Genomic DNA, 17,395 nt, shown 5'->3' on the forward strand with positions numbered 1-17,395 from the left:
AAAATGTTATTTGAGATAACCAGGAATCCTTTATAACATAGTCATAATAAAGAAGTTATACATATATTATAGAGAAATTGCATGGGGAAAATTAGGATGGCTAATACAAGTTTTCAAGAACAAGTAGCTAGAAGGCAACAGTAAGTTTTTTTTTTAAATGCACCCAAAAAATAAAAAAATGGATCCATGACATTGCTGTTGAGGTGAGAAGTAATGATAACAACAGAATGAAAACTCAGAATTTTCTGTTGAAAAGACTGGACTGTTTACTACCACCACCAAAAAACAAACACAAACCCCCCCCCCCAAAAAAAACAAAAAACCCACAAAAACAAAACAAAACAAAACAAAACAAAACAAACAAACAAACAAAAAAAAAAACAAAAAAAAAAAAACAAAAAAAAAAAAAAAAAGAGAGAGAAAAAACACACCACAAAAAAACCGAAAAACAACATAAAACAAAACAAAGCAAAACAACCAAAGAGGGGTGCCAGGCAGCTACAGCTGCAGGGATGGGGTCTCTCCCTTTATGAGGCACCCTCATGCACTAGGAACTCACTCCACTTCCCCAAAATTAATTAGTAAGCATTTATTTTTGAGTCTTGACTAGAAACCATTAAATCAGGTTTCCTTACACTGACTGTTCAGAAATATTTCCATACCAACCTGTGTAGCTCATGGTTGATTCATCACTCTTTCTTTAAAGAAAAAAAAAATAAAAGAATGATTGGATTTGAGCAGTCTCAGCATTCTTAGCAAAAATAGAAGTGAGTACCTCTCTTGGGAAATTGTCCAATCTGCACCCATTTTTCACTTTTTCTTCTCACTTCTGACCGATGGTCACCTGCAGTGAGGTCATCACCAGTCTTTAACAGCTGCTCAGGAGTGAGTGGTGATCTAAGGCTGAGCTGGCCTAAGCCACAAGTCTGCTGTCCTTTCACACAGCCAGTTTTATGAACGACCTGCACATTATGGTAGTGAAAGTGAGCATGAGGTAAGATTTGTTAAGTGTGACAGCTCCTGGAGACAGGCAGGAGAAAGTGTTACAGGAGGGTAGAGAAGCATGGAAGCAAGGAATGCACTTCCCAGAACAGAGCTGCTGAAGGTCTAAGAACAAAGATAGTTTGGGAAGTAGGCTTCAGGGTGATTCAGGTCTTTGAAAAGCAAGATGCCCTCTGTTTTATAGCTTTAAAAATTACATATGCAACCAAAGTATTGCTAATGCATATTGGCCCCATTAATAATGTGGTTAACAGCTATTATGTGTTTCTTCTCTTTTATCCAGGGAGAGAAGTCTATACAGGAGAGTATTTTAAAATAAAAATGCATAGGCATAAACACATTCTTCTGGATATTAATACAGGAGCCAACTCAGTGAGAAACAGTATTTGCTTTTGCACAGCTGAGATTTGTGAAAATCTGCAATTTTTATAGGAAACTTCATTCTGTGTGTTTGCCAGAGCCAGATAAAAGTTTTTTCTTGCTTGCATAAGAAATATACATTTAAATTTTAGAGTATGCTTATCAGAGAAAAAACAATTTTACCCTCTAAAGAAAAACAATTTTACATACCTAAAATATAATCACACAAAGGCTTTGATTTACTACCATATGGGGAACTCCAGCAGAGAATGGCCCAAGGCGCTTGTCCTGTGTTGGTACCAGCACTTTTTTCATAAATAGTTTTCAAAATATGGCTGCATTGCTGTACTGGGGAAGGACAGAGTTTTCAAGGTTTGGGCACAAACACATTGGACACGCTGCTCACAGATGCTGCCCTGTGAGAGAGCTTAGTAACAGTGAGGAGCCCAGGAGAACCAAACACAGAAGGCAATGACCCGTGCTGCACAGCCATGGAGGGGATGGCTGTGCTCAAGGAAGCTCTTCCTCAGGCCCTCTGCACAAGTCTGGGCTGTCTGCAGCACTCTGCCATCTGCTTGTGGCCTCTGTGTGTGCCCTTGCTGTGCACAGCTCTCCCTGTCTCCCTGGGCACTCTTACAAACAGGAGTGCTCCACCTGGCACTTCACCTCCAAGGAAAAGTACACCAGCTCCTATCAAGTCTGAGCAGCACTGAAGTGGTTTCAGTGCAAAGCCAAGGTGTCCTTTTGAGTGAGAGAGCATCACCTCATGGTCAAGCACTGCATTAAGATCTTGTGGCAGGTGACTCAGGGCTTGCTTTTGCAAATTGACAACAGGACTAATCACTGCCATTAATCTGCTCCAGTACAATTTGTTGGCCAGAACTCAGGACATTCTAGGCAAATGATACTACCTATAATTACCTATAACAAAAACTTGAGGCTTGCCTTTTCCATGACGTTGCTTATGATTGAAAGAATGGTTTTAAAGAAGCACAAGTATATCCAGATTGTATTTTCTCAGAATCAGCCTATTTAAACATTTGAAGGAACAAGAGAATATTCTTCCCCCAAAGAAGTACTAATAACATTAGATAATTTGCTATCCTAAACAGCTATTTTAATGCAGAATTCTCTATTTTCAGAGATGTCTGGTGGAAAGATTCTATTGGTCTCTATTGCAGTCTTAGCATACTTGTGGAGTAATTCATTATGGTTCTTTTTATCCATATCAGCATCTGGTTTTGGGCAAAAGCATTAAAGTCTTTCTTTCTTTATTCAGTGGTGGTTTCCTCCAGTGAGCAAGACAGATGCTACAATACTAGAAAGGGCTGAACATTGAGTACCCAGGATAAAATGCAGCAAGGAAGATTAATCCATTACTAGACTGCATTCTGGAAGTTTCTCTTCATCAGGTTTTGGTGATTGATAGAAAGAAGAGTTTTCTTGTCTTTTTTCACTTCTGATATTGAGAATTAAAATCACTGACACTCAATATGAAGTTCAAGTAAAAATGTGTCCAGAGATCTCATAGAGATTTATCTCGAAATGAAGAGGGTAAGCATGTGAGGAAAAAGAGCTTCTATGACGTTGCTGATGTGGTACTGCTTAACAAATGCTGAGATATATTAAAGCCAGCTATATTTCTATTTAGTAGGCAGTTCCTGACTGCCAAAAATATCAGTGTCCTATACCAACACTGTAGTCTTATAAAGGAGCATAAAATCAGTGTTAAGTTTGGCTCTGGCTTCAGTTTTCAGAGAAATAAATCTGAATGATTGTATCCTATGTATTTGAAGTTTAAAGGGAAGAAGTGCCACTAGGTCTATCATATATTGAGCCTCCTCAGTGAATGAACAAAACTGCCTCAGTGTCTTCTGTGTGAAGCAGCCAGGTATCCCAGACAGATGATGTGTCTGCTGCTTTTAATGATGGTTAGGTGGTGAATCATTCACTGGTGGTCTCACACAGCAGCCTCAGCAGTGCTGCTGTCATAAGTGGTAAATGGCTGCTTAGGACCATGTGTATGTATTGACTTGTTGGAGTTAGATATCTGACATCTGATTTCCTTTCCTCCAACAGACTAATTCACTGAGGATTATGCCTTAAAATCCCAAGAGGGGAACAACAGTCTGGATTTCCAGATGCAGTTGAAGGGATGGGTCCTGTTGGGTACCTCTGTCAGCAGAGCCCTCAGAACTGGAGCAACTACTGCAAAGTGTGAAATGTGACTACATAAAAGCAGCACAAGTAACAATAATTATATAACAAAAGCCCTCCACTAGCATGCTTCCATATTCCAGAATAATACTTCCACTCTAGGAACCATAATTCCATACTGAAGTCAATGTTGCCCAACAGCACAAGCATGAAAATACCCAGACAAAAACACTGAGGTTAACTGAGTCTTAAAAAGCGTGAGGAGAGTAACAGAGTGGGGCATATGATGACAAGTGGAATTTGATTCCAGTAGCTGTAATGCCCCTATAAAAACAGTGGAACTACTTATACATTTTCTCCAAGTTATAATTAGTTCATGGAAATGATCTGGGAATAGCTTTGACAGTGAAGTCCAAAATTTTGTTCAGTGGTGTGCAACAGTGAAAAATAATACACTAAATATATGGAAGAGGATGAATAATAGATAAAACACATTACACAGATCTTCTAAAATATGCAATATTAGTCATCCCAACTAAAAAGGAAGCTTTATAGTTTCTATGTCACATGAAAAAAAGGTTAATAAAATTGGGACTGTCTACCAAAGAAAAAAGAGGAAAATAAGGTTGTAAACACAGAGATGAATAGTAATGCTTGGTACTGCCAAAGGAGATGTGCAAGACTCAATTCTCTTCCTCTAAAAGAAAAGTAATGTATGTTCAATGAGACTGAAAAGCAATATTTTCAAAACTGAGAAAGGAAGTTCTTCATACTGTGTCTAGTTAGCAATTGCACTGATTTGTGCAAAGTTTGCAAGAGTCAAACCCACCTGACATTTATAGGAGTAACAAAAGTGTTCCATTAGTGCAAATATAAGAGTTATGCACTACACACAACTGCTCATTTCATTGTGAATCACTGCTGAAATTTCCAAGCGTGACAGATGAACTTTCAGATGTGCACGACATATTTCTGGTGTCCACCTCTGAAAGTAACTGGGCCAGTCATTGTTTTAAACAAGTCAGGCCAATGATAACAATTCCTACATTTCTGAGGTTTCTGGTTTTTTGGGAAGCAGAACTAAAATCGGAATTGTTTATTGAAGAGGAATAAGTACCAGCAAGGCTCATCTTGTTAAGTAGCTGTTGTTTAGCAGCAGCCATTCATCCTACCATTTTGGAGCTGACCCTGCCCTATTTCCTTATTTTTGCCAATTTGATACATGTTTCCATGGGAACAGGAGCAGGACTAGCCACCAGCTGAGTCAATCTCAGCTGCTGGCTCCCAGCTCTCACGTTTTGTTCTGTTTCCTTGGAAACTGATGTCAAATGAAAGAGAGAAGTAAACCAGCTTTTACTCTTTAGTATTTACTCTTTCCTTGGACCTGTGCTAGATCGTCTGGGTTGGTGGAAGGTTTACAGATGACTTTAATGGCCACTCATCTTCCTTCTCTCTGGAGCATCTGCCAGCCTCCAGAGTGTCCCAGCAGATGCAAGTAAGAGTTCTCAGTTTCAGCTACCCTGGAGGGCCGCCTGCTGAGAGCTACAATGGCAGGGTTTGAAAGCAGGCTGCAGATTTCAGGAGACATTTGGCTCCCACAGTCTGTAATATTTCAAATTGGAAGGAAAGAAATTAAATTTATTTAAAAAATAGTAGGGGAAACAGATGGGCGTAACGATATTTAGAGAACAAATTGACTAACAAGCTCTGACCTGCATTAGGCTGAACACCCCCAGGAACTACTTCAGCCAATTAAATTCTTCATTTCACATTGCACATTTGACAAAGTTCTCTCTAATCCAGCTGTTAGCTGACTGAACAGCACAATGTAAACAAAACCCCATAAACACATCTCTTCATGCATATATACATATGCAGAAAGAGAAAAGAATGTGATCCAATTTTTTCAAAACATCAAAGAATTTACAAAAATCTGCTTGAGCTGTTGAATTTGAAACAGACATCTTCACCAATTCCATACCAATGTAACTCCCATGTTATCATGTGAATACTAACACCCCACCCCATCCCAGCCCACTCCACACTCCTCTGTGAATAATTTTGGACCAAAGTATTTTCCAGTCTCTTCAATATCAGTGTTATCATGAAAATGGATGTTAAAGAAAAATATCTACATCTGTGCATTTGAAGCCAAATTTTCACATAACTTTCATTGAAAAAATGTAGGGACAAAGCAATTTTAAAAGACAAATGTCTGTCCTAAAAAAATGTGTTATATTTGATGGCCACAGCTCTTAGTTAACTAGTCCATCAGGGTATAGCTCCATGCTCACATTGGACTTTCACACATAAAATATGCACTCCTTCCTGAGTATTCTTTGCATCCCATCTCAGTTATTTTCACACAACTCTCACTTACCATTGACCTTGCATTACTATTGTGAGTAACTTTTAGACTTATTTATCTATATATAGCTAAATTCATGTACAGCAGTATTGATTTCTTCAGGTTCTAGGAGCAATCCCACAGAAAAAACAATCAGATACCCAGGAACAATATTAATTCCTCCAGTCCTGTTGTACTTACATTCATACATTGAGGATATACTCAACATAACAGGGTGCTCAGAGGGCTGTGTCAAACCAGCTGATTTTGATTTGGGTTAGTTATTTAAATGAAAACTTTAGGCAGTTATAATTGTTCTAAAGCCAGGCTCTTCTGTTTTATTCAGAAAGATGTAAGATGTACTCAATTTATTTAATCTATTTATGGGTTTCCTCTCGCTGAACTTAAATCTATAATTCCATCTTCCTCTCTATCAGAAAAAGTTTACATCACAAACAAAACAACATTTATTTTTACTGCTGCAGCTGCTATAAGGAGAGAGCATTTCACTTTATGTTAAGCTTTGCAATGTCTGTCCCGAGTTCTTCATAGTCAGCCCTCTTTTATATTTTCTGAAATAACTTGATATAACCTCTTCTACTGAACAATACAGGTATCAGAACAAAGACTGGGACTTGCCTGAAGGACTCTACTGGCTACATGCCTCCTTACGTGAAAATGAACTTTTATTTATTTCGGAGTTCTGTTTCCTTATTCTAAAGAACTTCATACCCGTTTGACGGCCTCCCTCTTATTCCATGTCTATTTCCTTTCTCTGAGAGCCTTTGATGAAAGAAATTGATGAGTCCTTTTTTTGAGACCTAGCTGGCTGTGTCAGCTTCTATTCATGTCTGCTGGCTTCTTCAAAGGACTTCACTAAGTTTTAATGACTTGTTCCTTCACAAGTGTGATGTCAACTCCTCCTCAGTGTAGCATATCAATTTCTAATCCTACTCCTGATTATAATTTTTATAAGTTGGCCTACTACATTAACGTACAAGTTTAAGGTTTCTACTTTGTCTTGAAAACATGGCAAGATATTTGCAACATTTTGCGCAGATATCAAAGCAGTTCTGAACTAATGATTACATACTGTTATCAGTAGTTTGACAATTATTCTTTTGAATTGCTATAGAAAACCTGGGAGAATAGAATCTTTTCCCATTGATTTATTTCTGATCAGTTTCCCTATTCCTACCAGCAACTCCAGTCACTCCTCAGTGAGTTCATCAAAAGGGTTCTTCCACTAAGAATTTTGCTGAACAAAGCAGCAAAACAGTCACTTAATCATTCTATAAGGCCTTATTTTCTGCTAGTAATGATCTTCTATTCTGCTTAAATATTATTCCCAAGATTCCATGGAAATCTTGCTGCTACTGGTATTTACAGGAAGACTTATTATTCTTCTTTCTTTCATTTTAAGATGCTTTTTTAGACTGCTTTATTGTCTTCTACATTTAACTTACCAGACATTATGATCCTGTGTATTTTCCCTGTCTGGATATAATTTTATTTCTTTGAAGGATGTCTTCTGCTGTTTTGTCATGCTGAGTCTTTTCTTTTTCAAGTGTTACTTGATGTGTGGCAGGAATTTACTGTGTCTCACGTATGAGGTACTTAATACTCCCTAAACCACCTGCACAGATTTAACTCTCTGCAGTTTTCTCTTTAGCTTCTGCTTAAGAAGCTTCCTCAACTTAATGTTCTTCTGCTTTCTGAAGTTGAGTACCACTCTACAGAACTTTTTTGACTGCTGCTTCTTCAAAGCTACCAAAACTAAGAATGATTTATTTGTAGCTATGGAAAACTCTTTCAGATAGAAAGACTTTGGAACAGATTCTGTGTGCTATTTAGAATGAAATCAAGGGTTAATTCTCTGTCTGTGGGTTCTCTAATCTGTTGAATTACAAATGAGTTAGTCTGAGCAGTACATTTGTCCAGTTTAAATAACCATTTTTTTTTGGTTTTGCAATGTTTATGAGTCCCTCAACAGATCAATCAAAGCTGACCTTTTGGCTTGTGTAATAATATGTGTCTGGCAGCATTGTTATACACTTGAAATCCATAGAAATTCTGTCTCACTCACTGAAATTATTAATTTGGTAATATGAATTGACTTTAACACACTGCACTACTCTGACACTGGTATGGCCTACTAATCTTTCTTGCATATTGGTATTTTTGTTATTGCAACATCCTCATAGAAGGTTTCCTCATATTGCTTGCTGCATTTTATGTTTATATTGATGTTAGAAGCCCAAGTAGGACATGCTCATTGATGTCTTTTTCTCTTCTGTGTCTTCTAAAATGGCATTTTGTTCAGATTTTTTCCTCTATTTCACATTTATTACCATCCCAGGACAAATTAGGCTGAAACCTTAAATACTGATATTCCAGATACCAGAATGAAATTTATTTTTAAATATTGATAATGCTATCATTAGAATGCATAAGAGGAAACATCACAGAAATAACTACTTAACTGGCACTAAGACACCAAGAATGCAACGGCTGCTGCTCTGGATAAATGTTTTAAAGTTTAACATGAAATATTGGCCTCCAGTCTGCAAGGTACTACTTTCATTGAATCCAACATTAATGCAAGATCTTTTTACCATGGGAATTATAAAAGGTAGTCCATTTCCCCTAAAAGTTATTATTTATTAAACACTATCACTGTCTACTTTCCAAGGCTACAAAGATCCAATCTGTTTCATAGATATTTATGTTGGGAGAAGATAAGCCAGTCAGAGGCTTTCAAGCTGAACTCTAGAGAAAAAGAGTTACTACACCATAGAATCACAGAATATTCTGAGTTAGAAGGGACCCACAAGGCCCACCAAGTCCAGCTCTTAAGTGAATGGGCCATACAGGGACTGAGCACCTGGCCTTGGCATTACTAGTGCCATGCTCTGACTCGCTGAGCCGATTACAAGCAAGAGGTGAGTGTGAGTGCATGTGTACACAGGGACCCTCTCAACTGTACTAAGCACAGAATTGAATTATGATATGGCTATTGCACAGACTCCACTTTCTGAAGGATTTTGCTATTTCAGACTGTGGTTTCATTGCAACACAGCTGAGCAACTGAAATTAGAGTGAGCTGGTTTCCTAAATATTTTTTGTTTTGTGGCTGGATTCTCTTCGGCTAAGAGTGAAGTTCTCCTGTAGCAGGTAATTTAAAATATTTGTATTTAGATAAAGGGATAAACTCACTCTGTGACCCTTCTCTTAGAGGAGACACTGCCAGAACCTCTCCTCCACACAGCTGGCTGTTTCCAGTATATCTGTTGTGGTCCTATGTCCTTAAGAGATGTATCTGCTCAAATTTGTCAGATTTGACTGAAACACAAAGTTTGTTAGGTAGTAGGAAAAAAAAAAAATCACACAGAGCATCCTAGCACATAAACACTGGCTTCTTAAGAAAGGAAGTCAAAAAGCAAAAAATGGTGGAGCCTTGCAAAACTCTTCTATAGCTGCATCCACAGAAGCACCATAATTCCTCATGGGCAGCAGAGCCCACGAGCCCAGCCAGTGAGACAGTGAAGGAAGGATGCACTCCAGTTCAAAAGGCTGGGAGAAACTTAGCTTGGCAGCAGCCTAGCTTAGATCTGAGCATAACTGCAGAGCATTTTGATTATGACAAAAAAAGGTGAATCATGATGAAATAAAGCAAATTCCTAGTTCAGCCTAGGAAGAACTTAGTGAGAAAGAAAGTGAGAGGTCTCTCCACTGGTCTGAAAAATTACCTAAAGGAGAAATGTTACAGCCAGTGCAACTCGGAAAACAGATGAATAGAGGTAATATTATGGATTAATTCAGTTTGTTTTTTTACTCTGCTGCTTGGAGTTGAGAAGCCCTTTGTGTCACCAAATGCTTTTACATAATGTGAAATCAAGCCTACAGCACTCTTAGGAAATGTACAGAAGGACACTGTTACAGTTCTGCAAATCAGCATGGAGTAGGGAAGCTTTAACATCGTCCCTGCCTTGGTCTTTAACATCTTTGCTTTTATCCAGCAGCCTTATTGTCCATAAACCATAAACTACTTCCCCTACTGACTGGACGATCTGGCTGCTTTATGGTTCTGTCATTAAAACGTTTAACATGGGGGTCTTATGGCAGCCATAGATGTGCTTTCCTAAAGAAACCATACCTGTGGGGTCAGGATGCCAGAAATTGGTCTGAAAACTGACATACCCAACAACCCATACAATTTCTGCCTTCTGCAACGACCACAGAGTCTCAATAAATGCCTTCAATTTCCCTTTTTGTTTTTAAATTTAGACTGCCCATCCTCAGCTTATAAGGCATGGACTGCATGGACTTTGCAAACAGCTCCAGAAAAGAAGCCTGGATTTTTAGGTTCTGGGTTTAAGAACTCTTTTAAAAACTTCTTGATAATTTACTGCTGTTCCTTCATTAAAATGAAGTATTTTGTGAATAATAGTGAACAGCACAGGACATTACCCAGTCTTTAGGCTTCTTTCCTCTGATTGATGTGCTTATGAAGACACAACTAACAGAGGGCCACCTGACAGAAGCCAAATGCAGAACTATCACGTAGGAACCTGATGAGTATTCCTAAACAGAACTCAAATGGTTCATTAGCTAGAATGACTGATTGCATTCATGACTTTGGAGGCAACATTTAGTTTAATCTTTATCACTTGGATTAGTATTAACTGACAGAAATAATCCCTTTAAAATTATTTCACAGAATCAAGTGGGGCAAGAAATATCCACTACAAAATACTCCTGAAATAAAACAGAAATTTGCCACCAGTAGTGTTTACTATGTAGCAAGTATTTTTCAAACACAGAAAAGATAATATGTGCTCAATCAAATTCGACTAAAGAATTCATCATTACACTTTAAAAACCTGAAAATTAAAAAAGAACATAATAATAACAACAACAGCAATAATAATAATAGCAAAGACAATTGTCATTTACATTTACACAGGAGTTTTTGAGATATGAAGAGGTGTGTTTCAGGAAAGCAAATTGCAATTCACCTCACTGCTTTTATAGGAACATATTTTATGCACATACAATAGTTTAATGACTATATTTGCTAGCATGATATTTTTATTTCCTTCCCACCCCAAATCCATTAGCTTAAAAAATGTTCTGTGCAACTTACAGTAATAGCTAAGAGCTCTAACAGTAAGTTCAAGTCAAAGGGATCAAAATATCAAACGTTTTCATGTGTGCATTTGGTGAATGCCACTTTGCATGGGCTATACAATTCCAGGAGAATTTCAGTTCTTATGCAAAGTTCAGGCAACTGGTGTGCAGCTCCATGGTCTGGGAAGCCCCAAATGTTTTTAGTGTTATACATTAGAAGATCAAAGAATATACACTGAAAAGTTCAGATGGAAATTGCAGTCATTCAAAACTACAGTAAACATTGTTTTTCAAATGTATGGTATCTATGGTTTAACTTCACAGTTACTGCTGCTGAATATGGACATTATACTCAAGTAAGTCTAGTAAAACTAGATATCAGGATCTTTAGTTTAAACTAAAGTAAAAAGTAAAATTCCTCCTATCTGAGATTATTCTAATTTGATTTTGTGACTATTTGTCATAATATGTTTGGGTTTAGATGAGCAGTCAAAATGTTAACAATACTGACAACTGAAATATCACTTACAATACAATTGGAGCAAAATGAAGTAAACAAGGTTCTCAACAAGCTGCTATGGCTTCAAGCTATACAGACAGAGACCAGAAGTTTCTCCAAAAGACAAATTTCAGTTGCATTTTCTATTTTTTATTGATAACTGTATTAGCTGGGAAGTCTTTTAATCTCTAGGGAATGACTGAGACAAATCTTTTGGACTCTAAAATGGTTTCTTCAAAGAAATCACTTGCAGTTTTAGAGGCATTGTTTTAGGGTATCTTATACAAATTCTACCAAAAAAGTAAAATCTTCTCCTAATAAAATTCCAGAACTACACTGCAAAGTAAGAACAAAATAAAAGCAGTGGAGTAAAATGGTATATATTTTCTTGCAAATGTTATCATCAAAAGAGAAAATTACTGTTCTTTTTCTTACAGATTGCTAAGAACTGGAGAAGAGACTAACACTTCTAGATTGTCCTCGTATAATCTGGTTGTCAGATATCACCAGTTTCCATGCTGGAGGCAATAAACTCTCAAACAATGCAAAATATACATACAGATAGATTTTTTTTTTTCCTTGGTATAAATTGTTGTTGCCTTGTTTCTTGCTGTCAGTTTATCCAGAAAGCTCTACTTCAGCTCCACTTCTAGAAACCAACCAGAGTGCTGGAGAGTGCATACACCTGGCATTGAGCTGTTACCTCCTGCCTATCAAAATTGCTCATGTGACCTTTCTGGGAATACCATTAAAAGAGGAACAATCAAGTATGGGTGCATGCACATAAAATTACTGCAAATAAATATAGCAGCAGGTAACACAGTTCCTGACCATCTCCACAAAGAATGCAGTCTAAGCAGTGACCTCTCCTGCACTTATCTTGAATGAGCTCTTACTGAAATCCACTAATGGGCTCTGATAATCTATTATTTATTGCAACAGACTCTAATAGAGAGTCTTAGCAGAGGACTCTCCTGTGTTTACAACCATTGCAAATAAAATGTCTCACAAGTGACAGAAATGTGGCACCTCCAACTACATACACAATTTGTTTTGGTTGCAGTTCTTTTTTCTCTATTTGGTTTTAAAAACCAGAATCCTTCCTCCCCCAAAATACATGACTTGCTTTCATTTTACCTAATGCATCCTTAGTTAATTCATGGAAAGCTATAGACACTGATATGCAACCATAAGTATGATTTGGGCTTGAGGACATACCTCCATGTTATACTTTTCCACTGTCCTCCTCAAAGGATCCACAACCTGCCAGCAAATCAGGATGCAAAGATCAATCAGTAGCATCCCTCCAACTATCCCCAGTAGCTTCTGGTCTTTAATGATCTGGAGAGAAAGAAAGAAAAAAAAAAAAAAAAAAAGGAAAAAAAGAAGCAGGGAGATTCCCATGAGCCACAGATAGACCCTGTACAGATTTATTCCTATATAGGGAGAAAAACACAGGTTGATAATAATAAAGGTTTTAAACAATGAACAAAGAAAAGAAATCTAGAAAGATGAAAGCAAGGCAAATTATTTTAGTTCATTTCATGGTTGTTAGAAGTATCTGAAGTGCTTTCCAACTTCTAAAAAGACTTTGTGAGGGCTCTTAAACATTTATATTGAAGCCCAGGTTTAACATTAACTCCTGGAAAATGAGAAAAATATATTCTAGGGAGCTACTGCTGTGTTTCTGCATGTAAATGTAGAAAATGTTCATCAATCTCAGAGTAGCAGAGCAGGCATTGAGGTAGTTTTCACTAAGATTTAGTGCTCACTCTTTCAAAACCTTCTTGGATGTGGAAAACACAGAAGCCATCAAAAGTTTATTTTGGAGGTTTTCTGTGTCTATGTGTTTAATATTTGCCCCTGTTACCCAGGGAGCAGGAAGGAATGATATATCTTTTCTGTATTACAAAGGTCAGAGGCCTTAATGCACACCCAGTGTAAAACATGCTTTTAATTTTATTTGGGTTTAGGTTCAAAATAGAAAAACAAGAGTTGTTGATAAAAATAGCAATCCAAACCATGCATTAAAGTCTTTTATAACTGCATGCAATCCCTATGACATTTCTACTATTGTACACACAGCAAGGCAGAAAAAATACACTGCAATTACATTATTTCGGTTGCAAAGTTGTAAGCATGTTGAAATATCAGGCTTAAATTAATTTTATTTCAGTGCTCTTGACTGTATGGTCATGGTTTCTTAATTAATATCTACCTCTATTACTGAGAATATTCATCCCATAGTCAAAAGTTATTTCCAAATTGCTTTAACATGGACAAATCCATGGACATTTTTTTCCCAAGTTTTCATTCTGGGAAAGAGTTGACTTAATCCGAATGAAATATTCAAAAATATTAAGCCTGAGAAGCTTAATAAAGTTGTGATTATTTCAGTTCAATTTGATGAAATTATTAGGATTTTGAAAATGCATTAAAAAGCCAGAAGTGTCTGCTAATCTTAATAGGGGCAAGGTTAGTATTCCTGTGTAGAATAAATTGTATTTGCATTACATTCTTATCAAGCTGAAGGAAATGATAAAAATGACAAAAAATTTGAAATAATGTAAGAAGAACTTTAGTAAGTCTGGTTTTCATATTGCTTGGTGTGATACATTTTCTATTTTGAAAGATGTTTTGGCAACATTGTGAACCACTTTTTGCTAATCTGCTGGTTTATTGTATAGATAATTATTGATAAATAAAGATAAATAATTATAGATAAAAAAGGTGCTTTGGTGTGCTCTGCAGGGGAGGAAGACTGTTGAAATGTGTTTCTTCATTAAGCTAAAATGAAAGCAGGTACTAAGCAAAGATTCTCAGATACAGCATGGTCCCTTGTCTTCTTTGGGAAAAGAGAACTATGTCTGACCTTTTAGCTGTTTATTAAGTGGCAATCAAAGCTGAAAAGGAGCAGGTTAGTCTTTGTTAAAACAGCCTTTGGGTTTTTAAATCTCTCTTCTAAAGCCTGCAAACAGGCACTTGGTGAAACATACCTAGTACTACTCCTAGTATGGGTGGAGACATGGAAGAGAAATAATGGGGAATGAAGTCCATAGAGAATTTGGATTTAGATGAAATTTTGACACTTTAACTTAAATTTCTTTTACTCCCTGTTAAATGGCTAGGGAATTTATTGGCATATTTTAGTTGGTCTTCAGTCTTCCTTTTTAACTGGTGTAGTTTATTTTGCAGAAATTGGCTGTTGAACTATTAGATGTAGCCTTTCTCAGTAGCCAGTGGACAGGGACAAAAGCCTTTAAAACACAATTCATCCCACCTATCCTGGGTAAGATTTAGGGTCAGAAAAATTAGTGCTCTGAAACATGTCCATCCCTTCCTCACTCCCCACCCCCCCCAAGAGGAGGTGAAGACAATTAACTTCAGCTAAAAATATCCAATTGACAAATTAAAAGCTATGGGAAAGCATCTTTCAGATAGACAGAAATATCTCTCTCTGCTCTCCTAAGCCAAAAAAGGTTCCTTGAAAATAAATCCAAAGTATTTTATATTTCTAATGAAAATAGTGTACATTTTAGCAAGGGTAGGTGAGGAGCCCAATGTCTTCCATATTTGTATGGACTATCTTCATCATGAAAGTAAAGTTGCATTGGATTCAGATTTACTAACCCTTGGTAATATTAATCAGGTGGCTACAGCAATGCCAGAAGCAAATGTGTGAAAAGATATTATCAAAAGCAGTAATACTGATAATCCTCCACTCACAGAATCAAAATAAATAACTTCCTATTCATATCACATTAGCAATATGATCATAACACTTCTCCTTGCTCTCCTACATCTTTCATTTGTATCTGTCCTTGCACTACTGCAGATCAGTATTTTAGCTCACTTGTAAGTTTGGTAACCCTTTTTTGGACAGGTAGTTATTACAAAAAAATAGAATTAGAGATACAGCATACAGTGGAGCTCTTCCTTGGATACCTCTTGGAGTAATTTTCCCTGCATTACTCTGCCCTTTTCTGGACAGAAGGGGAGTTGTATAACAGCAGCTGTCACTGGCAGCAGGTATTATTCATCCTTTGCTTCTGCCAGCCAGCCAGGAGGAAGGCAAGCAAAAGAAAGCCCATAAGATAACCTAAGTGACCTGCACTAGCATGATGAGCTCTGTAAAACACAGTGGAACTGCTGCTGCTGCAGGTGAGAGGGCTGAATGCAGGGCACCCACACCCATCACAGCTCTGGACTATCCTCAGCAAAACCACTGCTGGAATCTAGCTGTGATGCAGAACTCTCCTCCAGAATACCAGCTTTCAGAACAAAACACTGTTCAATTGTTTTTCACTTCTGCCAGTCAATAGCAGCTTGTCCTAAAAGAGATTTGCCCTGAGAAATGGCACTGGTATATCACTAAGAGCACTTCTAAAAGGCTTGCTGCTCTCCCCTTCCACCTGCAGGAAGCTCAGCTTTCCCTCTCCCCAGCCATCGCTCCCACCCACTAGAACTCCTTAAGTTCAGTACATTCACTCCTTGGGAAACACCAGATGCACTGAAGGAGTCTTGACTCAGATCTTGCAAATCCGACAAATTCTCTGTCTGACAAAAGAAAGTCATGAGCTACTGAGTCTCCTCACTATCAAAAATATAATTTTTCTTTACGAGAAAGGTTCTTATTTTTTCCTTCTTCATTTTCCTTCTAGCAAACAGTAAATCAGCCTTTGGAAAAATACATGGTAGCTAATAAAATCCATTTTTGCAAGTGCTCCCGAATCCTTGCTGAAGCCAAGCTCTCACACAGCAGCATCTGTGAGTCATATTTTCAACCATCTGTGATTGGATAGGTGAATCTGTCTCATCCTGGCAGATCTGAGCACTGTTATAAATGCCACTGCCACCAGTCTGGACTATATATCTGGATAAGAAGCGGTCTGTCCTCGGAACAAATGCACTCAGAACAAAAGCTGGAAGGCCATTTTCTTCTGAGCAGCATGGCTCATGAGCAAACCAAAATTGTTCTGGAAACTCGTGACCATGAAGAGAGATCAAAGTCCTTACTCTCCACAGACCCTGGTGTCTGATCACAGGAGTTAAAAAAATCTGTCTAAAGCTCTGGGATAAAGTTTCTGCTCATGGAAATTCTTGAGGATTTTCTAGAACTATCACTGGCTGTATGACCTGCCATGATAGCTTCAACTTTCCATTTGGTTGTTATTGCACAAACCTTTTGTTGGGCTTTTTTTCACTGGCTTTCTTATACATATCCATTGTGTCCTGGAGGACTCTATCATCTACCAGTTTGTGGGATCACCTGACAATTTGGCAATGAAGAGTAATTAAACATGAGATTTGTTTTTTATAGCTATGGCTAGGGAAAACTTTCTGTTACTTCTTATCTTACTAGAAACCAGCTGTGAAAATATTTATGTCATAGACCCTAAAGCTGAACTCCATTCTAAACCATGAAGAAAGAGTCTTACATATGAAGACTTACCTTTTTCTCCAGAATGTAACATTAGTTTTGTACTCTGATTTCCACAAACAACTTTCTAGCATGACTGAAGAGTTAATTTACTCCTGTCTTTTCTCCATTTTGTTTCCTTGTTACCAGGTCACCTCCCTTTGTCAGAATAAAATATCTTTAAATATAAAGCTATATTAGCTAAATCTTTGTGGTTTGTTTGTTTGTTGGGTTTTTTAACTGAATTCATAGAAACATAGAAAGGCTAGGAGTACTTTTGCATTTATTCATAGGTTTTGATATAAATATATTTTTTTTTTTTCTTTTTCATTTAAAATGCAGGATTATTTTTTGTTTAAGAAGGCAATTCTGGTTTCTCTTAAGTAAATCAACCCTGTCTAATCTAGCTGGCAGAGTAGTCCCTTGTCTTCTGGCACTAGTTGGATAAACACTTAATGTTATTAATTAACTTTTTTTTCCA

At 37.3% G+C, this 17,395-nt stretch overlaps 1 protein-coding gene across 1 annotated transcript in view; it reads right to left on the reverse strand.

The window, feature by feature from the left end:
• Nucleotides 1-17,395, reverse strand: part of GABBR2 (gamma-aminobutyric acid type B receptor subunit 2) — a 447,388-nt gene that overhangs the window by 118,143 nt on the left and 311,850 nt on the right. Inside the window, exon 13 of the mRNA XM_056485688.1 lies at nucleotides 12,714-12,836. Within this exon, the coding sequence (XP_056341663.1) occupies nucleotides 12,714-12,836 (123 nt within the window). The remainder of the gene's footprint in view (nucleotides 1-12,713; nucleotides 12,837-17,395) is intronic.

This window comes from Oenanthe melanoleuca, chromosome 2, assembly GCF_029582105.1.
Source record: "Oenanthe melanoleuca isolate GR-GAL-2019-014 chromosome 2, OMel1.0, whole genome shotgun sequence".
Lineage (NCBI taxonomy): Eukaryota > Metazoa > Chordata > Aves > Passeriformes > Muscicapidae > Oenanthe > Oenanthe melanoleuca.